Raw genomic sequence first — 24,453 nt, 5'->3', positions numbered from 1 at the left:
TCTCATCTGCTCACCGAGCCCCTACCGGCACTGCGACAGTTTCACCTATTGACGTGCGGGCACGCGCCCATACGTCAATAGTTAACAACAGCCGCCAGCCAATTGGAGGCTGGCAGCTGAAGTGGGCCGCAGGCACAGCGCACTGTTGTGAACTCTATTTTTGGGCTCCCTCTAGTGGTCACAAGCGGTACTGTGTAGTGTTGTCTTTCTGCTGGTTGGCTTCATCACCTGGTTCGTTATCCTTGGTTGGTTTCCTATTTAGCTCACCTGGATACTCAGTTCCTTGCCTGCTATCAATGTATTCAGTGCTCTTCAGATTCCTGGTGACTACCTTGCTCCCAGTCTCTCCAAGACAAGCTAAGTTTTTGTTTGTTCAGTTTCTGATTATCAGCGTTCATCATGTTTTTTTTCCAGCTTGTTAAAATGTGATTTCTTACTTGCTGGTTGCTCTAGGGGACTGAGTTTCTCCCCTCACACCGTTAGTTGGTGTGGGGGTTCTTGAAATCTCAGTGTGGATATTTTGTAAGGGTTTTTTACTGACCGCATAGACCCCTTTTCTATTTTCTGCTATCTAGAATTAGTGGGCCTCTTTTGCTGAATCTGCTTTCACCCCTGTGTATGTGCCTTCCTCTTACCTCACCATTATTATCTGTTGGGGGCATCTATATCTTTTGGGGATTATTTCTCTGGAGGCAAGAGAGGTCTTTCTTTCTCTCTAGGGGTAGTTAGTTCCTCAGGCTGGCTCGAGACGTCTAGGATTTTAGACACGTTCATCAGCTGCCTCTAGTGTGGTTGGATAGGTTCAGTTTTGCGGTCAGTCCAGTTTTCCACCTCCCTAGAGCTTGTCCTATGTTTAGTCACCTTGCTGGAGTAATTTGTGATTCTCAACCACTAAGGATCATAACAGTATAGCAGGCTAAAAAGTGTTTTTTGCATCGCAGAAGTGGGATTAAAAGAAGACCTGAGTACATTTTTTTTTTTTTTGTGCTGCAGTCTGTCTAGCTTCTTTCATCCCCTTGAACTCTGAGTGGTTTTGAGCTCAGCTGCAGACATGGATGTTCAGACTCTGACTTCTAGTGTGGATCATCTTGCTGCACGGGTGCAAAGTATTCAGGATTTTGTTATTCATAGCCCTATGTCAGAACCAAAGATACCCATTCCTGAGTTGTTTTCTGGAGATAGATCTAGGTTTCAGAATTTTAAGAATAATTGTAAGTTATTTCTATCTCTGAGACCTCGTTCCTCTGGTGATTCCGCTCAGCAAGTAAAAATTGTTATCTCCTTGTTGCGTGGCGACCCGCAGGATTGGGCTTTCTCTCTGGCGCCAGGAGAGCCTGCATTGCTTAATGTGGATGCGTTTTTTCTGGCTCTTGGATTGCTTTATGAGGAGCCTAATCTTGAGAATCAGGCAGAAAAAGCGTTGCTGGCTATCTCTCAAGGTCAGGATGAAGCAGAGGTGTATTGTCAAAAATTTCGGAAATGGTCGGTGCTTACTCAATGGAATGAGTGTGCCCTGGCTGCAAATTTCAGAGAAGGTCTTTCTGAAGCCATTAAGGATGTTATGGTGTGGTTCCCCACCCCTACAAGTCTGAGTGATTCTATGGCTTTAGCCATTCAGGTTGATCGGCGTTTGCGGGAGCGCAAATCTGCTCATCCGTTGGCGGTATTTTCTGAACAGGGACCTGAGTCTATGCAATGTGATCGAACCCTGACCAGAATTGAGCGACAAAGTCATAGACGTCAAAATGGGTTGTGCTTTTACTGTGGTGATTCAGCTCATGTTATCTCAGCATGCTCTAAACGCTTAAAAAAGGTTGCTAAACCTGTCACCATTGGTACTTTACAGCCTAAATTTATTTTGTCTGTTACTTTGATTTGTTCTTTATCGTCCTACTCGGTTATGGCCTTTGTGGATTCGGGTGCTGCCCTGAATCTGATGGATTTGTCATTTGCCAGGCGCTGTGGTTTTGTCCTGGAGCCTTTGGAATTTCCTATTCCTCTGAGGGGAATTGATGCTACGCCATTGGCTGAGAATAAACCTCAGTATTGGACGCAAATGACCATGTGCATGACTCCCGTTCATCAGGAGGTGATTCGCTTTCTTGTTCTGCATAATTTACATGATGTTGTCGTTTTGGGTCTGTCATGGCTGCAGGCTCATAATCCAGTTTTAGATTGGAAAGCTATGTCTGTGTCTAGTTGGGGTTGTCAGGGAATTCATGGCGATACTCCGTTGGTGTCTATTGCTTCTTCCACTCCTTCTGTGGTCCCTGAGTTTTTGTCTGACTACCAGGATGTATTTGATGAGCCCAGGTCCAGTGTCCTGCCCCCTCATAGGGATTGTGACTGTGCTATAAATTTAATTCCTGGTAGTAAATTCCCTAAGGGACGACTTTTTAATTTGTCTATACCAGAGCATGCCGCGATGCGGAGTTATATAAAGGAGTCTTTGGAGAAGGGACATATTCGCCCATCCTCTTCCCCTCTTGGTGCAGGATTCTTTTTTGTGGCCAAGAAGGACGGTTCTTTGAGACCGTGTATAGATTATCGCCTTCTGAATAAAATCACAGTCAAATTTCAGTATCCTCTGCCACTATTGTCTGATTTGTTTGCTCGGATTAAGGGTGCCAGTTGGTTCACCAAGATAGATCTCCGTGGTGCGTATAATCTTGTGCGCATTAAGCAGGGAGATGAATGGAAAACAGCATTTAATACGCCCGAAGGCCATTTTGAGTACTTGGTGATGCCTTTTGGACTCTCTAATGCTCCTTCTGTGTTTGTCCTTCATGCATGACATTTTCCGAGAATATCTGGATAAATTTATGATTGTTTATCTGGATGACATTTTGTTTTTTTCTGATGATTGGGAGTCCCATGTGAAGCAGGTCAGGATGGTGTTTCAGGTCCTGCGTGCTAATGCTTTATTTGTGAAGGGCTCAAAATGCCTCTTCGGAGTACAGAAGGTCTCCTTTTTGGGTTTTATTTTTTCTCCTTCTACTGTGGAGATGGACCCAGTCAAGGTCCAGGCTATTCATGACTGGACTCAGCCCACGTCTGTTAAGAGTCTTCAGAAGTTCTTGGGTTTTGCTAATTTTTACCGTCGTTTCATCGCTAATTTTTCTGGTGTGGTTAAACCTTTGACGGATTTGACCAAGAAGGGCTCTGATGTGACTAATTGGTCTCCTGCGGCCGTGGAGGCCTTTCGGGAGCTTAAGCACCGGTTTTCTTCAGCTCCAGTCTTATGTCAGCCAGATGTCTCTCACCCCTTCCAGGTCGAGGTTGATGCTTCCAAGATTGGAGCAGGGGCTGTTTTGTCGCAGAGAAGCTCTGAGGGTTCTGTGATGAAGCCGTGTGCTTTCTTTTCAAGAAAGTTTTCACCTGCCGAGCGAAATTATGATGTTGGTAATCGGGAGTTGTTGGCTATGAAGTGGGCATTTGAGGAGTGGCGACATTGGCTCGAAGGAGCTAAACATCGTGTGGTGGTCCTGACTGATCACAAAAATCTGATTTACCTCGAGTCTGCCAAGCGCCTGAATCCTAGACAGGCTCGTTGGTCGTTGTTTTTCTCCCGTTTCAACTTCGTGGTCTCATACCTGCCTGGTTCGAAGAATGTGAAAGCTGATGCATTTTCTAGGAGTTTTGTGCCTGACTCTCCGGGAGTTTCTGAGCCGGCTGGTATTCTCAGAGAGGGAGTGATTTTGTCTGCCATTTCTCCAGATTTGCGACGAGTGCTGCAGAAATTTCAGGCGGATAGACCTGACCGTTGTCCACCAGAGAGACTGTTTGTCCCGGATAGATGGACCAGCAGAGTTATTTCCGAGGTTCATTCTTCGGTGTTGGCGGGTCATCCTGGGATTTTTGGTACCAGAGATTTGGTGGCTAGGTCCTTCTGGTGGCCTTCCTTGTCGCGGGATGTGCGTTCCTTTGTGCAGTCTTGTGGGATTTGTGCTCGGGCTAAGCCTTGCTGTTCTCGTGCCAGCGGTTTGCTTTTGCCTTTGCCTGTCCCGAAAAGGCCTTGGACGCACATTTCCATGGATTTTATTTCGGATCTGCCAGTATCTCAGAAAATGTCTGTCATCTGGGTGGTGTGTGATCGTTTTTCCAAGATGGTCCATTTGGTGCCCTTGCCTAAGCTGCCTTCCTCCTCCGATTTGGTTCCTCTATTTTTTCAGAATGTGGTTCGCTTGCACGGCATTACTGAAAATATTGTGTCTGATAGAGGATAGCAGTTTGTGTCCAGGTTTTGGCGAACTTTTTGTGCTAAGATGGGCATTGATTTGTCTTTTTCGTCGGCCTTCCATCCTCAGACTAATGGCCAAACCGAGCGAACTAATCAGACGTTGGAGACTTATTTGAGATGTTTTGTTTCTGCTGATCAGGATGATTGGGTGACTTTTTTGCCATTGGCCGAGTTTGCCCTTAATAATCGGGCTAGTTCTCCTACCTTGGTTTCGCCTTTTTTCTGCAATTCTGGTTTCCATCCTCGTTTTTCCTCGGGTCAGGTTGAGTCTTCTGACTGTCCTGGGGTGGATTCTGTGGTGGATAGGTTGCAGCAGATTTGGAGCCATGTGGTGGACAATCTGAAATTGTCACAGGAGAGGGCTCAGCGCTTTGCCAACCGCCACCGCGGTGTGGGTCCCTGACTTCGTGTTGGGGATTTGGTGTGGCTGTCTTCTCGGTATGTTCCTATGAAGGTTTCATCTCGTAAGTTTAAGCCTCGCTTCATCGGTCCTTATAAGATCTTGGAAATCCTTAACCCGGTGTCTTTTCGTTTGGATCTCCCGGCATCGTTTGCCATTCATAATGTGTTCCATAGATCTTTGTTGCGGAGGTATGTGGTACCTGTGGTTCCTTCTGTTGAGCCTCCTGCTCCGGTGCTGGTCGAGGGCGAATTGGAGTACGTGGTGGAGAAGATTTTGGATTCTCGTATCTCTAGACGGAGACTTCAGTATCTGGTTAAGTGGAAGGGCTATGGTCAGGAGGATAATTCCTGGGTTGTCGCCTCTGATGTTCATGCGGCCGATTTGGTTCGTGCCTTCCACGCAGCTCGTCCTGATCGCCCTGGGGGTCTTGATGAGGGTTCGGTGACCCCTCCTCAAGGGGGGGGTACTGTTGTGAACTCTATTTTTGGGCTCCCTCTAGTGGTCACAAGCGGTACTGTGTAGTGTTGTCTTTCTGCAGGTTGGCTTCATCACTTGGTTCGTTATCCTTGGTTGGTTTCCTATTTAGCTCACCTGGATACTCAGTTCCTTGCCTGCTATCAATGTATTCAGTGCTCTTCAGATTCCTGGTGACTACCTTGCTCCCAGTCTCTCCAAGACAAGCTAAGTTTTTGTTTGTTCAGTTTCTGATTATCAGCGTTCATCATGTTTTTTTTTCCAGCTTGTTAAAATGTGATTTCTTACTTGCTGGTTGCTCTAGGGGACTGAGTTTCTCCCCTCACACCGTTAGTTGGTGTGGGGGTTCTTGAAATCTCAGTGTGGATATTTTGTAAGGGTTTTTTACTGACCGCATAGACCCCTTTTCTATTTTCTGCTATCTAGAATTAGTGGGCCTCTTTTGCTGATTCTGCTTTCACCCCTGTGTATGTGCCTTCCTCTTACCTCACCGTTATTATCTGTTGGGGGCTTCTATATCTTTTGGGGATTATTTCTCTGGAGGCAAGAGAGGTCTTTCTTTCTCTCTAGGGGTAGTTAGTTCCTCAGGCTGGCTCGAGACGTCTAGGATTTTAGACACGTTCACCGGCTGCCTCTAGTGTGGTTGGATAGGTTCAGTTTTGCGGTCAGTCCAGTTTTCCACCTCCCTAGAGCTTGTCCTATGTTTAGTCACCTTGCTGGAGCAATTTGTGATTCTCAACCACTAAGGATCATAACAGCGCACACTGTTATGACCTGGTGGTTAAGTGGCCACACTGATATGACCTGGTGGCTAAAACGCAACATGGAACGAGCTCTGAGAAGGTGGTATCTCTACTGACCGCAGTCCCTAATCCTAACAACAACACTAGTAATAGCCGTGGGATGTTCCTGACTCTCCCTAGACACCTCTTCACAGCCTAAGAACTAACTACCCCTAAAGAAGGAGATAGAAAGCTATCTTGCCTCAGAGAAAACCCCAAAAGGAAAGACAGCCCCCCACAAATATTGACTGTGAGTGAAGAGGGAAATGACGTACACAGAAATGAAATCAGATTTCAGCAAAGGAGGCCAATACTAACTTGATAGACAGAGAGAAAAGGATACTGTGCGGTCAGTATTAAAAACTACAAAATCCACGCAGAGTTTACAAAAATGAACTCCACACCGACTCACGGTGTGGAGGGGTAAGTCTGCTTTCCCAGAGCTTCCAGCTAGCCTGAATATGACATAGTGACAAGCTAGACAAAAAGAGACATATTTGCAAAGCAATAGAGTCCAAGCAAATGGACAAACAAAACTAGCAAAAACTTATCTTTTGCTGACAAGGACAGGCCATATGAGAAATCCAAGGAGAGAACCAAATCCAACCAAGAACATTGACAGCTGGCATGAACTAAAGCCCAGAGCAGGTTTAAATAACAAACCCAGGCAAGGCGATTAGTGAAGGCAGCTGCCACAGCTACCTAAAGGAGCAGCAGTTCCACTCGAAACCACCAGAGGGAGCCCAAGGGCAGAACTCACAAAAATACCATTAGCAACCACAGGAGGGAGCTCCAGAACGGAATTCACAACAGCACACGTCGCCGGCGTCTGACGTCATTGTCAGTTGCCTGTGAGTGCGCGCTGCTGGAGGGAGCTTCGCCGCTGGAGCGCAGGTCAGGTGAAGAGAACTCGGTTTTTTTTTTGCGAACGGCAATCCGGGGGGCCCGGGCTAGAATGCTGGACACTGTCTGGGGGCAATATGCTGGACACACTGGGGCAGATTGCTGGACACACTGGGGGCAATGCTGGACACACTGGAGCAGATTGCTGGACACACTAGGGGCAATGCTGGACACACTGGGGCAGATTGCTGGACACACTGGGGGCAATATTGGAGACACTGGGGTAGATTGCTGGACACACTGGGGGCAATGCTGGAGACACTGGGGCAGATTGCTGGACACACTTGGGGCAATATGCTGGAGTCAGACACTGGGGCAGATTGCTGGACACACTGGGTCAATATGCTGGATATACTGGGGCAGATTGCTGGACACACTGGGGGCAATATTGGAGACACTGGGGTAGATTGCTGGACACACTGGGGGCAATGCTGGAGACACTGGGGCAGATTGCTGGACACACTGGGGGCAATATGCTGGAGTCAGACACTGGGGCAGATTGCTGGACACACTGGGTCAATGTGCTGGATATACTGGGGCAGATTGCTGGACACACTGGGGGCAATATTGGAGACACTGGGGCAGAATGCTGGACACACTGGGGGCAATAAGCTGGAGACACGGGGGCAATATGCTGGACACACTGGGGCAGATTGCTGGACACACTGGGGGCAATATGCTGGACACACTGGGGCATATTGCTGGACACACTGGGGGCAGGATGCTGGACACACTGGGGGCAGGATGCTGGACACATTGGGGCAGAGGTGCTGGACACATTGGGGGCAGAAGAGATGCTGGACACTGGGGGCAGAGATGCTGGACACACTGGGGGCAGGACTGGAGACATGGGCAGAATGTAGATACGGGGCATGATTGGAGACATGGGGCAGAATGAAAGACATGGGGCAGGATTGGAGACAGATCATGCAGGATCATGGGGCAGGATGGATACGATGGAGACTGATGGGGCAGGATGGTGAGATCATATGTGGCAGGATGGATACTCATGAGGGCAGGATGGGAGAACATATGGCGGGGGCCAGGATGGGGGATATTATTATTACCATAGGGGCTAATTAAGGGATATTATTACTGCAGTGATGTATGTATTTTATTTTTTGAGGACACTGTTTTAAATGGGGGGGGGGCAGTCCAGTTACTGTGTAGAGTGACACTATGTCGCCTCTTTTTCTTCATGTGGTGTAATGTAGAAGTTGGGAAAAATTAAGTAATGTGTTCTGCAAGCAGAGCTCGAGATAACTGTGTTATTTCCTGCAGAAACGAGCCCTGTCTGAATGAAGTGATGGCGGTCTGTGCTGGATGAAAGATGAAGGACTTTACCTAGAGACGTCACTGGTGAGTCAGTGTTACCTATACACTGACACTATACACTGTATACTATATACTGAACTGAAGGGTAAATTGACTAGATCAATGGATGTTTGACAGGTTATAGTTTCACACAGCAACTATTTTTCTGGAATAATCTGGTTCAGGTATATTATGACCCCGTCACATGACCGGGGGCCCACAGTGTCTGAACAGCCCGGGGCCCTGGCTACCCTTAATCCACCCCTGGTGGTGACATACTCATACCTGCATACTATTACAGCGACATAAAAAAAACACAATGGAAACATCACAATTGCTTTTTATTTTTCCATCACTGCACCTGCCACCCCCCAAAAATGTTATGTACCCCCAAGTTACGGCAATAAAAACAACTTCTACAAAAAATACAAGTCCTCACACAGTTCCATCGATGGCAAAACAAAAAGTGGTGACCCAAACAATATTATTTTTTTTTCAAAGCTCACATATTTTATTTACCTTCAAAAATTGAATAAATTTATACTATATTGGTATCGCCATAATCGTACTGAAAACATCAAATTGCCAGGCCATCTCTACCAAACCACAACTCATCCTGCAAAAAAATGCACAAGAAATTTGTGTTTATCATTGAAGAAGGGGAGAGGATGCACAAAAAATGTTTGGTCATAAAGGCTTAATTTTCATTTTTGATAATTTTGCTTTATTAGTACTTTTTATATTTTTATTTTCACTGTTCTTTTCATCATTAGAGATATTTCCTCTAGTTACACAATAGGGGAAAGCTCCTATAACTACTTTCCGTATAGAATGGGTCAGGTTTCTGGGAGAACTCGCCTCGCTAATCTCCATGGTTACAACATCCTAGCTTCGCTTTCCGAGCTCGCTAGTCCCCGCTAGGCTTCCGTAGCCGACATAGTTCAGAGGAGCACGTGACCATGATGTCATCGGACGAGGAAGTGTCTGTCTGAGCAGGGTGTACAGGGGGTGATGGCATCTTACAAAAAGGTAATCTGGTTACGTCCTGCCGTTCTGCTGTGATGTCAGCGGGGATGACCGGCAGCGGGGATGATGTCCCGGCGGGGTGCGCTCCGGACCGGGGACCTGCCTGGCACATCAGCCTCTGCCATCATCCTGGGGCTTCTGTGTCTGGATATTGCTGTGAATCCTGGGTCCTGTCTCGTCTGCAGCACATAGTGCAGCTGTAATGGGCGCTGTGGTGAGGACAGGGCGGATGACGGCGCTCTGCCCAGTGACATCATGTCTGGCACAGGTCTATTGTTGTACAGTGAGACTGGCAGCTGTGCATCCTGTGTGATGAGTCCCAGGCACTGCTCACCCCTCTGTAGGTGGATATATCGTATGGTCGCCCCGGGTTATCCGGCCCTTCCTCTTGTCTCCTCGCCCGCGGGGCCCCCCTGTTGTCGCCTCGCCCGCGGGGCCCCCCTGTTGTCGCCTCGCCCGCTGACCCTCTTGTTTCTTTGCCCGCGGGCCCCCCCTCTTGTCGCCTCGCCCCTGGTGCCCCCCTCTTGTCGCTTCGCCTGTGGGGCCCCCCTCTTGTCACCTCGCCCGCTGGCCCTCCCTGTTGTCGCCTCGCCCACGGGCACTTCTTGTCGCCTCGCCCGCTGGCCCTCCCTGTTGTCGCCTCGCCCGCCGGCCCCTCCCTGTTGTCGCCTCGCCCGCCGGCCCCTCCCTGTTGTCGCCTCGCCCGCCGGCCCCTCCCTGTTGTCGCCTCGCCCGCCGGCCCCTCCCTGTTGTCGCCTCGCCCGCCGGCCCCTCCCTGTTGTCGCCTCGCCCGCTGCCCCCCTCTTGTCGCCTCGCCCGCCGGCCCCTCCCTGTTGTCGCCTCGCCCGCCGGCCCCTCCCTGTTGTCGCCTCGCCCGCCGGCCCCTCCCTGTTGTCGCCTCGCCCGCCGGCCCCCTCTTGTTGCCTCACCCGCTGGCCCTCCCTGTTGTCGCCTCTGCGCTTTGAGCTATAACACTTTTATCACCTCCTCAGGGTCCATACGGCTTTCTGATGTCTTTATGCCAATTTTTGAGGGGTGATGCGACCACAAAACAGCGATTCCGCCATTTCATCTTTCTTTTTCTTTTTCTCGCCCCAGAATAAATATGGCTTTATTATATCGCACCCAGTGACACCACAGATGTTGTTTTTTTGTTTTTTTTTTTAAAGATTTTATCTGTTTTGGGCAAAATTAGGGTATGAACTTTTCCATAATAATTATATTTTTTCACTTTTGGTCTCCGTGGAGATTTGAACCTGTTGTCACTCTTACAGTACACTTCCACTACTGTAATATCGCCTGTCTGCTAGGAAGCCCAGTCACGGGGTGTACAGGCAAGGCAGACACAGGGCAATGGGTAGACTGTCATCATCCTCGCCCCCACCCTTGCTGTAATGACTGTATGCTCATCACCCCACAATCATGTATTGGGGGGCTGCGTGACACCTTCCCATATGTTATATGCTTCTCTCATGATTAACAGTGGCATTTAAAAGGTAAAGTGTTACAATAGCAGTAATTGCAGCAGTTGGATTCATTGCCGGCTGTATAACACAGGCAGCACGTGCGCTGTATGGTGCAGGCTGAGCGCCGCCCATGCACTGCACACATTTGCCATCCCTATAGGGCGGATTGGGCCCCGGAGGTGAGTGGCGCCAGCCGTGTGTGCGACGTCATTGCAGGATGATTAACGTTCACTAATGCACCCAGAGAAGCTCCTATTCACCCGACAGGGCGTCCTATGGGACAGGCTACGCTGTGCTCTTCCATACCAAGGGGTCTAGTGTAAAATAATCTACCAGGCAGTATATGGCTGCTGCTGTATTCCTCCGCAGCGCCATCAACAGGCAAAGCGAAACACTGGCCCCGATTCATCATTTATTTATTAGTCACTTTTTCTATTTTCTTTCTAGTAATCGCTGACCTTCTTTGCATCAAGTTGCACGGCGTATGCAGCCCCTGGGTTTAGCACAAGTTCTAATTTTTTTTTCTTTAAACGATGTGCGACTATTGGGGCAGAAATTAAAAAGTCCTCGGGGGAGGGGCTGGAGTGAGATGAACCAAAAAATGTGACATTTGGTAAAATTTGCATTTCATGAGTCTTAAACATTGGGGTGAGCAAAGTTGTCAAGTTTTTTTTTTTTTTTTTTTTTTGTTGGTGTCTTTTCCTTAAGTAGCACAAAATCTTTTGAAAATAAAGTACCGTACATACTAAAGTGAGTAAAAAAATAGAAAATAATTAAAGAACACAGAAGAAACCACAATGGTAAATCAGGGTCTGTATGTAAAGAGCTCAGGTGGTGCAGCAGGAGAATGACACGTAGTTCCCACTTCTTACAATCCCCCATGTGTGATGATAAAATGATGATAAAATGTCTGTGCCCCTCCGATCTGAGACAATGGGATGCGTGTGACCCGTCTGATAAGGGAGGACTGGCAGTACCTTTAATGGCCACAACACAATGTGCCACGGCCCCTTCAATCAGCCGATCAGTGGTGGAGACAGGAGTCAGACCCCAATCTGACAAGGTTAAGTCATTAAAGACCCAGAACACCACTTTAACTCCTATCCATAAAATTACTGATTGCGGGGGGCCCTCAGCGCTCACTGGAATATTGGCCCCCATACACATGACTAGTGTTGGCTGAACCCGTTGCTATTGATGGGTTCGGCCGCGGTCTAATGTGTGTCATGGCCGCCGATCGCACTGTTCTCCCGGAGATGAGCAGACGTCAGTCAGTTGCAGTCTCAAAGAGAACACAGGAGCACTCGTCCGAAGTCGCGCTCCTGTGTATGGGGGTCTTTGCGGCCAAACCATCGTTCTGGCCACAGACCTGGGTATGGTCGCCTAGGGGTCCTAGGCAGTATAGATGGCCGACTTCCTAATGTTAGGGGTGGGTTCCTGCCCAATGACCTGTGGAGGGTGGGCCCTGCGCTCGCCCGACCTCCTGCCCTATGTGCAGCCATACAGAACTAATGGAGAAGGTAAAACATTGCAAACGTTTCCAGATTTCATTAACTTTTTAATGCTGTGCAGTCTGCACTGCGGTAATCACTTCTCAGACGCCGTTTTTACTGTCTTTGGTTATTATCCTTTAACTATCAGTATTTTTCCTTCCACAATCGTCTTCTGAGCCACGATAACGTTTAATTAAGAAACCTTGTAAAGAGTGAGCTGCACGGGGCCGACGGGGAATCTCCGCAGTTATTCGCGCTCCTGAAGACATTGGGGGTTGGATAAGGCCGCGGTCACATTAGCCTACTGATCTGTCTTCTGTTCTAGGAACAAGTGGAATTTACGTGAAAACTGATCTGTCACTTATCTGCAAAGGAAGCGCAGGATCCCCACTGATCATTATTTGGTCCGCTTGGGGGTTCCATTATGCGGCAGTTTTTAAGAAAGGCCCCCACCCCCTTATTTTTTTTTTGTTACGGAGAGACATCATGGTTTATGGGGTTCATCTGGGTTCGTCCCTCCCCTTCTGTTTCCATCATTTATGTAAATAAAGAAGACGATCGCATTGTGATTGGTCCCTATGGGTAATGTTGGGCAAGTGTGTGATTTGTCCGTGTGTGTCGGACCCTCCTACTACATTGCTGTAAAGTCCCAATCATGTAAGATTGTGTATGATCCTCTGACCACGGCCGAATACTCCGCCGTATACTCACTTATCCACAATGCAGAGTCTCGGAGGACGTAAGATGCTTCCTCTAATGTGGGAAGAGCTAGTCCAGGTGATTGCTGTATTAATGGATGTGCTAAACACAGTAGAGGGTGTGTGAGCCGGGCTCGGGGCTGACCAAAGTTATGTGCTTAATGCTGCCAAGTCTGCCTTATTAATTGTTAATTAGCAGACTCTGGATTAGTTATATTCCGATGTGCCAACTCATCCCTGCTGACCTAAATTTTGTAGGACATTTAATAAGTTATGTTCATTAGTGATGAGCGAACGTGCTCAGACAAGGTGTTATCTGAGCATGCTCGGGGTGCTGACAGAGTGACTTCGGCGTGATCGAATAATATGTTTCCGTCGCTTCGGCTGCATTTCTCACGGCTGTTCGACAGCCGCAACACATGCAGGGATTGCCTAACAAACATACAGTCCTTGCCTGTGTTACGACTCTTGAACAGCCGCAAGACTTGCAGTCGAGGGGACTTGAACATATTAACACTCGGTTACTACAGGAGCATGCTCAGATAACACTGTATCTGAGCACATTCGCTCATCACTAGTGTGCATATAAAATACAGGGCGTTTTTATAGGGGTTTGTGAGAGTCCAATGCAATGTTTCCTTCTGGTCCCATACCATCAGTCTCTGGCTTTTACTTAAAAATATACATGTGATGCCGCCATATATGAGCATGGTTCTAACTGTAGAGGTCCCATCACGTCGCATGGACCCACCAGTGCAAATGTTTCTAAACATCGTTTGTAGAAGAAGGAACTTTAATAATTCATCTATTGAGAAGAATCTTTAAATTGAGGGGGGGTTCTGTACCACAGACCAATTGGATATTTATTAACTTGTTCAATTTAAAAATGATCTTGCTATTTTTTGTTCAAATGTTTATTTTCTCCTTAATGTGATGGCTGCTTAGCTCGTTCATTCTGAAAAATGCTGTAACCCACTGCCGATGGTTAAGGGAAATGGGGGCAGCTGTCTTCCCAAAAATCAAATTCCAATGAGAAATGGATTAGACCCCACATTGTGCCCCCTGCATTTATGGTCTGGGGACAGTTGTTTTACCACTTGCCGCCTGTTGTAACCTATAAAGAGGAGCTGTGCCCGTGAAATAGTAACGCTGGCATGGTGCTGTTCTCCATGTTTTACGCCTAAGTTTTCTAGTAGGTATTAAAGGGAACCTGACATCTTGAAAAATGCAAATATAGGGTTAATCTGCAGGTACCTAGAGTTGCGATAGCTGCTTGGCCGCCTTACTGAAAGTGTGGTTCCTGGGAGAAAATGAACGTATTTTCTCCTGGGAGCCGCCGGCTATCAGTCATTGGGACGGTGCATGGAGCGATTACAGTCACCACTATTAGCCTGACCCTATATCTACAGGTAAAAGGTCTTCTCCATTATTTTTTTTTCTTTTTTAATAAGAATAAAGGGTCTGAGCTTGAGTGATGTAAAGGAGTGAAATGGAGTGTTAGCACTGGTGGTTCTGGGGCTCTCGTGCGGTTGTATGGGCGCCGGACACCACGTATCAGTACACGCTGGCGCCATTGTGTCACTAGACAACTTTTGGAGACTTTTGTGTCTAGTGAACTTTTTCGAGCTCAGAGGTAACAGGCCTAAATATATTTGCACACATTCAGTATTTGCAACTGAAAAATCTGCTGCAAATACTGATGGTTGGCCGGAAAACGCAGCATAAAATTCATGCCTATTAGTATGGGTGAAAAATAATCTACAGCAAAAACGCTGAAATAATTGACATGTTTCAGATTTAAATCTGCCAGATAAAAATAAGCAACGTGTGCATGAGACTTGAGGAATCTCATTCACTTTGCTGCTACATGGATATGTCTGTATTACAGCCCCCTGCAACCTCCAATTTGTTTGGTGCTATGATGCGGCACTTTAGAAAAGCAGGAGGTAAGGTCCTGAGTGGAAGGTATGTGTCACTGAGGTAGCTGGCCACGGTGACGCACATCCTGGAAAAGAGTGCTTCGATAAAAAGTTACTGAGAGGAATGTTAGTGGACTGGATGTTAGGTCTGAGATTTAGGAGCGACCAAAAGAGCTTGGATGGGAAAGGTCGCACCCGTACATTCTAGATTGGGGTTTGAAGGTTCTATATAAGGCAACTGGGTTGGGTCAGGTCTGACCGTAATACTGGAGAGGAAAAGATCCTTTTAAAGGGGTTATCCATTACTAGGACAACCCCTTAAACTAAATGTTTGGCCCTGATTAAAATAAACCTATACCCGCCTCTCGTTCTCACAGTTTCAGCACTTGCGGTCCCGGGACTGTGATGCGATGAAATGACATGTGATACCCAGCGCCCAATCAGCACTGGCGTCCCTGTCTCCGCCTCCTGTCAGAATTAGGAAGCCAGGGATTGGCTGCAGTCCGGAGTTAGACAGTGAAGCCAGTGCTGATTGGACGCCGGGCATCACGTGCCATTTCACCACATCACAGCCCCAGGACCATGAGAGCTGGCACAGGGGGCTAGTATAGGGGCCGAACATTTAGTTTAAGAAACGGGTTGTCCTAGTAGGGACAGACTGTGGCTGAGGATCAGTGTTGCCTGTACTGCTCTGTGGGTGAGATAGTGTTACATTATTGTGCCAACCCTGGGAAAGGAATATACAGTTATATGAAAAAGTTTGGGCACCCCTATTAATCTTAAGCTTAATGCTTTATAAAAATTGTTTTTTTTGCAACAGCTATTTCAGTTTCATATATCTAATAACTGTTGGACACAGTAATGTTTCTGCCTTGATATGAGGTTTATTGTACTAACAGAAAATGTGCAGTCTGCATTCAAACAAAATTTGACAGGTGCATCAGTATGGGCACCCTTATCATTTTCTTGTTTTAAATACTCCTACCTACTTTTTACTGACTTACTAAAGCACTTTTTTGGTTTTGTATCCTCATTGAGCTTTGAACTTCATAGCCAGGTGTATGCAATCATGAGAAAAGCTACTTAAAGTGGCCACTTGCAAGTTGTTCTCCTGTCTGAATCTCCTCTGAAGAGTGGCATCATGGGCTCCTCAAAACAACTGTCAAATGATCTGAAAACAAAGATTATTCAACATAGTTGTTCAGGGGAAGGATACAAAAAGCTGTCTAAGAGATTTAACCTGTCAATTTCCACTGTGAGGAACATAGTCAGGAAATGGAAGAACACAGGTACAGTTCTTGTTAAGGCCAGAAGTGGCAGGCCAAAAAAAACATCAGAAAGGCAGAGAAGAAGAATGGTGAGATCAGTCAAGGACAATACTCAGACCACCTCCAGAGCTGCAGCATCAACTTGCTGCAGATGGTGTCACTGTGCATCGGTCAACTATACAATCTCTGAGACAGCTTTTTGTATCCTTCCCCTGAACAACTATGTTGAATAATCTTTGTTTTCAGATCATTTGACAGTTGTTTTGAGGAGCCCATGATGCCACTCTTCAGAGGAGATTCAAACAGGAGAACAACTTGCAAGTGGCCACTTTAAGTAGCTTTTCTCATGATTGCATACGCCTGGCTATGAAGTTCAAAGCTCAATGAGGTTACAAAACCAAAAAAAGTGCTTTAGTAAGTCAGTAAAAAGTAGGTAGGAGTATTTAAAACAAGAAAATGATAAGGGTGCCCATACTTATGCACCTGTCCAATTTTGTTTGAATGCAGATTGCACATTTTCTGTTAGTACAATAAACCTCATATCAAGGCAGAAACATTACTGTGTCCAACAGTTATTAGATATAGGAAACTGAAATAGCTGTTGCAAAAAAAACAATTTTTATAAAACATTAAGCTTAAGATTAATAGGGGTGCCCAAACTTTTTCATATAACTGTATATAATATATACACACATACACATACATATATATATATATTTTCTTTTATATATATTTTTTTTATTATTGAACGTTTTTGCTGAAGAAAAGCTGTTTATTTTGAAAGTTTATGCCAGAAAAGAAACTTCTGCCTGTGTGGACCTCGGCGGCACCTACCACAACCATGGAGCGGTGTGTCCCCTAATGCCCCTTCTAGTTTAATGCCGAAGTATCCTATTCCCAATGCCATGTTAAAGCTCCTCCAGATGTGTTGCATCCGTTTTTGTTTTTTTGATGGATTGAAAACGTACCTATTATAATCTATGGTGCTAATCACACGTCTGTGTATTGTCAGACTTTGTCCGTGCAAAACTCACGGAGACATGTCAATTTTTTTTTCCCATTATCACGGTTGAAGATACAAGTCTATGGGTCCGTGAAAAACACGGATGCCGTCCATTTGCTGTCTGTAATACTGCAAAGTATAGGAGAAGCTTTGTAATTATCCATCTATGAAAAACACTGATGTAGAAGCGGACCCACGGAGCAAACACTGACATCGGGACCAATTTTCACGTACGAGGTCTCACATGGATATTCTCCTGAAGAAGGTTTGTGCTAAAGGACACAATCCAATAATTCGGGGCCGTACAGAGGGCCGGTGCTGGATGCCTGCAGCTGTTTCGCTCCGTATCGGCCGATTACTAGGACTATACAGATGTGCGCTGTAATTCTGCCCCAGCACACAGGCTACGTTCTTCCGCCTTTTCATGATGTAATTATCCGGTTTTAGTTGTTTGAGATCAATGAGTGTATATATAACGAGCCGCACAGGCTGTAATCTTATACCCTCCAAGTCTCACACATTGCTGAGCTTTTTTAGTTATTTTCTTGTCACCATTTGCGGCCCTCTCCTAGCGGCAGGGAATTAGATATCGCGCCTTTTATCTTCCACTTCCTTCATCTTTGTTGCTTTGTGTAATTAAAGAAGGTTACAGAAATTGCTTCCCCCGGTCGCTACCTAAAGTTTTCAGAAAAAGTGTAGGGTGCTGCTTTGTTAAACGTGCACTTATACATCGGACCCTCCGAGTGGACCCGTGTGGATGGTCCGGTAATGATTTTGGTATTCAGTAGTCGCGCTTTTAATACTTTTTTCATGTTCACTGGTTGCTGACTTTCACATATCAGTGAATCATCCAAAATGGGATTTTAAAATTTATTTAGGACTCCGTCTCCTTCCGCTTAGCATATGGAAAGCTCCCAGCATATACCTGAACCCCTCAATAGGTGCCTGCTCAGACTACAGGTCACAAGTGCCCTTTTGACCTCCAAAAGTCACTTTATTTTTTAGTTAGTTTTGTTACTGCATAGAATCGGTTGGTTGACGACACTTTTCTAAACGGAGACATCCAATAAAAAAAAGTACTATAAGAACATGTAGTTAACGTATGCCACCTTATACATCAGCGAAATCCTCCTGACCAATGCCTCCAATATCTACTGGAAGTCCAGTGTGGATAAAGCCTCTTTCATACACCCGTGACTTGTGGTTGGAGTATGACCTCTGTGCCCGGACGTGTATAGAGGTGGTACCCGGATCACCTTTTACTACCGTCTGAGGCTTCAGGTCTACACTTAATTGGCTTTTATGGGGTAATTGTTGCTGCAATTTATTATGGGCACTGAACATGTTGAAACTCTCTAACTCAAAGGGCAACTGCTGATTCTCTTGAATTGGAGCTGTTCTGTAGCACTTGGCAAGGATTGTGTCACGAGTGTGTCAGGTCCTCCTGGAAGATCTGGGGTTAGGCGATCTTTATGTACTGTGAACTGCAGGTCTTCTATTTAGCCCTTTTTTCTCTAGTCACCTTCCACGACGGCATATGGAGGTTGTCTCTTTGCCCTAATGGGGAACAGGAAACACAGAGAGGTTAAAAGGACCTCCCACTTGCCAGTGTCTTTCCTGTTCCCCATGGGACAGGGAGAGGTTTTCCATGTGCTGTAGTGGCCGGCGACTACGGTACCTTCACAGGCTCTGCCTGTATAGCCGGGCAGCAGACAGTCGCTTCGTGCCTCCTCCTTACGCTGCTCCCGTCATCCTGCTCGCAGGTCCTCGGGACCCCCTCCCGGCCTTCCCGCGCCCCCACGAGGGCAAAGCAGGCCTGGGTTCCCTGACCGGGCTCCTCCTGGAGCTGCCCGGCGTCCTCCTCCTCCATGCTGCGGCTCGGCGTTCCGGAAGTGACGTCGGCGGCTCGCGCGCGTCACTTCCGGTTTCTCCATGCACTGAGAAGCCGGTACTTCCGGGTTTCGCCGGCCGGCGTGTCGGACCCCAGAGCTCCCTCATCTGGATCCTGGAGGGGGAGGGGGATTAATCGCTGGAAGCAGGTGCTAGGACGGCGTCCATAAAAGCCTGCTGAACCACCACTGAGGTAAGGCTATTTTCCCCAGTATGGATGGTTCTTCATGCCCCGTATCTGCGGAGCCCAGCGCCACCCCTGCCTCTGTGAGTGTTTGCAGGGATGGGATCCGGGAGGAGTGTAGCAGGGGTTAGAAGTCCTCACCCTCTCTCCCTTTATATATTTCAGGGAGAAAAACCTGCCCCTAAAGGTGCCTATAGGAAGAAGTGCCCTATCTGTTCCACTAAATGTCCTCCTAACTGGGACAAGAAACTGTCAGTCATGTACTGACAGAATAATAAGAGCTGAGCAGCCATCTCTGTTGGATGAGATTCGCTCACTAGTAAAACAGGAGGTACAATCTTCCCTGGCAGCTTTCACACCTCCACCCCCACCTCCACCTGCGCAGCCGCAACCTCATTCCCCGGCTAAGAAGAGGAAGATTCAGGTTGTGGAATCCGACTCTGATTCGGACCTCTCTCATGCCTCATCTGTTGGCTGGGAGGATCCAGTATCACCTAAGGCTGAGGTCAGGAAATACCTTTTCTCCTCAGACTATATTGAGGATCTGGTCTCTGCGGTCCGTAACACCATGGGACTAGAAGAGGAACCTGTACCGCAGTCCATACAGGATCAGATGTTTGGGGGTCTTTCTGTGGAGAAGAGAGTGGGCTTCCCAGTTCATGCTAACATCGTCAGTATGATTAATCAGGAATGGGAACTACCTGAGAAGCGTCTCAGTACCCCTTCAGAAATGAAGCACAGATTTCCGCTTGAGGATGATCTTAAATTGGACATTCCCAAGGTCGATGTGCAGGTGGCTAGAGTCGCCAAAAGAACTGCACTCCCATTTGAGGATTCTTCACAATTGAAGGATCCCATGGATAGGAAAATCGAAAGTCTCCTCAGGAAATCATGGGAAACTTCTACTTCCATCCTTAAGGCTAACGTCGCCTCCACCTGTGTGGCTAGAGCCCTCTCCTGCTGGCTTGAGAAATTAGAAAATCATATATCTCAAGGTACCTCAAGAGGCGAGATATTGGATTCCCTCCCCATTCTGCATAAAGCTACAGGGTTTTTGGCGGACGCTTCTCTGGAGTCCGTAAGAGTCGCCGCCAGATCCCATGTACTTTCCAACTCTGCCAGAAGAGCTCTCTGGCTTAAGCTATGGAGTGGGGATATCACCTCTAAGGCTAAGCTCTGCGCCATACCCTTTAAAGGAGACTATGTTTTTGGTCCAGCCCTAGACGATATTCTCGATAAGGCCACCGACAAAAAGAAAGCGCTCCCGGAACATAAACAGCCTAGAAAACGGTTTTTTCGTGGCCCACAACCTCAGCCCTCTCAAGCAAGAGGCAAAGGAAAAACCGGCAGGTGGAGCTACGCAAAGGGTAGGGGAAAAAATATTTTTGTCCCGCAGCAGCAGCAGCAGCAGCAGTCCCAATAGGACAAACAATGACTCCGACCCGGTGGGGGGAAGACTCTCGAAATATGTGGGTCAGTGGGAAGATATCACCAGTTCCCACTGGGTTCTCAATGTCATCAAGGAGGGCCTGTTAATAGAGTTAATTTCTCCCCCCCCCTCTGGGTCTAAAAGTAACTTCCCTTCCATCATCAAGGGACCGCAGCCTATTGTCCTTAGGTCTCAAGGATCTTATCAGATCAAATGTAATTTCCCCAGTCCCACAATCAGAATGGGGAAAGGGACACTACTCCCGACTCTTCCTGCTTCCCAAACCTTCGGGAGACGTCCGGATTATTATAAACTTAAAGGGTCTGAATCAGCATGTGAAATATCGCAAGTTCAAGATGGAGTCTGTAAGATCTGCTTTTCCTCTGATAGAACATCACTCCTTTATGGCTACCATCGACCTCAAGGATGCGTATTTCCACATCCCTATTCACCCGAGACACAAAAAATATCTCAGGTTTGCGATACAGGGGAGTCATCGGGTGGAGCACTATCAGTTTGGAGTCCTTCCCTTCGGCATTTCATCAGCACCGAGGGTGTTCTCCAAGGTGATGGCAGAAGTAGTGTCATTCATCCGGAAACAGGGTGTTTGTATAGTGCCCTATCTGGACGATCTTCTGATAGTAGCTTCCACCGAGGTAACCCTGATATCCCATGTCTCTACCACCCTAGAGATTCTGAGATCCCTAGGTTGGATTCCGAACCTACAAAAATCTCAGCTTCAACCTGCAAAAACCAGGAGATTTCTGGGAGTAATGCTGGACTCAGCAAGACAAATGTCCTTCCTCCCAGACGATCACAGACTTCCCTTAGTAACAAAAATCAGGAAGTTCAAAGAGATGAGGTCTCCTACTCTGCGAGAGGGAATGTCGCTTTTGGGCTCCATGACAGCCTGCATACAGTCGGTGGCTTGGGCTCAACCTCACTCAAGGACTCTCCAAACCCACATTCTAGACAATTGGGATGGTCGACCTGGCACTCTTACCAAGAGGATCCACACTCCGGGCAGAGTGAGCCTCTTTAACATGGTGGATGAATCCCAGGAACCTTCTGAAAGGAGTATGCTGGATTCAGTCCCCTCTAACCATGATCAAAACAGATGCCAGCAAGAGGGGCTGGGGAGCCATAGTAGACCATGTCCCCTATCAAGGCCAGTGGAGCCAGTCGATCACCGAGAAATCATCAAACTTCAGGGAGCTCAAAGCTGTGGAAGAGACCCTATTAGCGGCAAGTCATCAGATTTTGGGTCAACATGTACAGATATACTCGGACAACATGACCACGGTGGCCCATATCAGGCACCAGGGCAGTACAAGAACCCTCAGTCTAAAAAAGATCTCCGCTCGAATCTTTTCTTGGCCGAAAAACACCTACTATCCCTGACGGCAATCCACCTGAAGGGTACTACAAATATTCAGGCGGACTACCTAAGCCGCCAGGAAATCCATCCTGGCGAGTGGAGCCTGGATCCTCAAACATTCAACATGTTGGTACACAGATGGGGTCATCCAGACGTCGACCTCTTTGCCTCTCACCAGAACGCAAAAGTCGAAACCTTTTTTTCCTTGAACCCAAGAGGCAATCCCAGGGGGTTGGATGCTTTAACCCAAGATTGGCAGTTTCATCTAGTTTACGCTTTTCCGCCAATCCCAAGCCTTGCCAAGGTTCTACGGAAGATACGCCTAGAAAGGACTCCAACTATCCTGATAGCTCCATTGTGGCCCAAAAGGAGTTGGTTCAACTTAATTATCCAACTACAAGTGGATGGACCGGTAATGTTGCCGATAAAGCACGATCTTCTTTCTCAGGGTCCCATTCTCCACCCAGACCCTCAGAAGTGGAGCTTGGCGGCGTGGTTGCTGAAACCCAGGTTTTAAGAGCTAAAGGGCTATCAATCCCTGTCATAGCTACTCTACAAAAATCGAGAAAACCGGTAACCAATGCCATCTACAATAAGATCTGGAAAAAGTTTTCTTCATTCTGTCTGCCTAACCTTCCAGACCCTCTCAAGCCTAATATACCCATCATTTTAGATTTTTTACAAAAAGGCTTAGAAATAGGTCTCAGGCCCAGTACCCTCAAGGTCCAGGTCTCTGCACTTAGCTCGGTTTTTCACCAAGATTTAGCGAGTCATCGCTGGATTAAAAGGTTTATGACATTGGCCACTAGAATGAATCCTAGAAAACAAATCATAGTTCCCCCCATGGGATCTCAATATAGTACTCCAAGGCCTCACAGGTCCACCCTTTGAACCACTATCTTCTTGTTCTCCACAAAACCTAGCCTACAAAGCTGTGTTTTTGGTAGCCATTACTTCAGCCAGAAGGATTGGTGAATTGCAGGCCTTATCTATTCGAGAACCTTATCTTATGGTAAGAGATGATTCAATTGTACTTCGTCTTGATCTGTCCTTTCTTCCGAAAGTTATCTCTGACTTTCATCCTTCTCAAGAGATTTTCCTACCAACCTTTTGCCACAATCCAGCAAACTTGGAAGAAAGAAGATTCAACACCTTGGATGTCCGGCACATCCTTTTACAGTACTTGGACCAGACCCGTACGTTCAGAATTGATCATAACCTATTTGTCCATCTCTCAGGACAAAACAAAGGGAAAAAAGTAGCCAAAGGTACCATCGCTACATGGATCAAGAAAGCTATAACGGAAGCCTACCTAGCTCAAAACAAATTGCCTCCAGTAGGAATCAAAGCCCATTCTACCAGATCTACATCGGTTTCCTGGGCAGAAAGAGCAGGCGCATCTCCGGAGCAGATTTGCCAGGGCAGCAACGTGGTCTTCACTCCATACCTTCTCTAAACATTACAAATTATATGTATTGTCCAATAAGGACTTAGCCTTCGGCCATAAAGTACTCCAGGCCGTTGTCCCTCCCTAGTGCCAAAATTAGTTGGTATTCCTCCTTATGCCGTCGTGGAAAGTGACTAGAGAAAATAGAATTATTCTTACCGTTAATTCGGTTTCTAGGAACCTTCCACGACGGCACTAATTTCCCACCCGATATATATTCCTGGATTAGTTCTGGGATTCTAAAGGTAAACCAGTGCTATGGTCTCAGTTGTAAGTCACTGGCAAGTGGGAGGTGGGAGGTCCTTTTAACCTCTCTGTGTTTCCTGTTCCCCATTAGGGCAAAGAGACAACCTCCATATGCCGTCGTGGAAGGTTCCTAGAAACCGAATTAACGGTAAGAATAATTCTATTTTCTCTCTCTTTAAAACCTGGCCAGATCTTCTCATCCCTGCCTGTGAAAGTTTTACTTCCTGGCTTGCTGAAGTTGGTGTACTGAAGTTGGAGTTCGTAGTTGCTGCTGGAGATTATTGTATTCTGTCTCCATTATCCTATTCCCATTTGGTTTGCACATTCCTACCCCTTCCTATATTCCTCTCTACCTTTAAGTGTTTTTGTTTGTAAGTTGCTTTTTTTTTTAACCCTGTTTGTACTATGTGTATATACACGAACGTATCTGTCCCAGGCCTCCCGGAGGAGGGTACAGGTTAGGACATTAACAGGTGCATACGGAGGTCGGAGAATAGGGCATTTCTATCTTCAAGAGTACCCTCGGGACAGGGATAGTTAGTGTCCCAGTTCCAGGGACCGTTTGAGGCCCCTCTTCCCAACTGAAGACCGCCGCGACGTGACAGGCTGCTACATGTTTATTGGAACAACGCACATATTTCCACCAACTGCTGCCAATTATTACCTCCACTGGTCAGAACTGCTGACCAGTGGGGTTGTCAGGTGTCGGACTCACACCAATCTAATATTGATGTCCTAAGCATAGCTTCCTCAACATCTTGTCATGGGACAATCTTTTTTGAAAACAGGCATCGAAAAAAATCTCTGACAGATGCCCTGTTAAATCCCTTCTATCACCCACAGACACACGTCAACTGCACTGCTATGATGGATGCCTCTGATGTCAAACG

The 24,453-nt window shown here is 47.0% G+C and overlaps 1 protein-coding gene across 8 annotated transcripts in view; it reads left to right on the top strand.

Moving 5' to 3' along the window:
* The window catches only part of BTRC (beta-transducin repeat containing E3 ubiquitin protein ligase), a 344,864-nt gene that overhangs the window by 81,889 nt on the left and 238,522 nt on the right, over window positions 1-24,453 (top strand). For 2 of the 8 annotated variants that reach the window (XM_077258620.1, XM_077258619.1), the window contains exon 1: window positions 9,005-9,145. The exons of 4 other annotated variants lie outside the window; for them this stretch is intronic. In XM_077258620.1, the coding sequence (XP_077114735.1) occupies window positions 9,128-9,145 (18 nt within the window). In that variant the 5' untranslated portion in view covers window positions 9,005-9,127. Of the gene's footprint in view, window positions 1-8,977; window positions 9,146-24,453 lie in introns of those variants that run through there. 2 more of the 8 variants (XM_077258624.1, XM_077258625.1) reach the window with 2 other exon arrangements.

The sequence above is a fragment of the Ranitomeya variabilis genome, chromosome 4 (assembly GCF_051348905.1).
Source record: "Ranitomeya variabilis isolate aRanVar5 chromosome 4, aRanVar5.hap1, whole genome shotgun sequence".
NCBI classification, from domain to species: domain Eukaryota; kingdom Metazoa; phylum Chordata; class Amphibia; order Anura; family Dendrobatidae; genus Ranitomeya; species Ranitomeya variabilis.
This window is presented reverse-complemented; position numbering and strand designations above follow the sequence as displayed.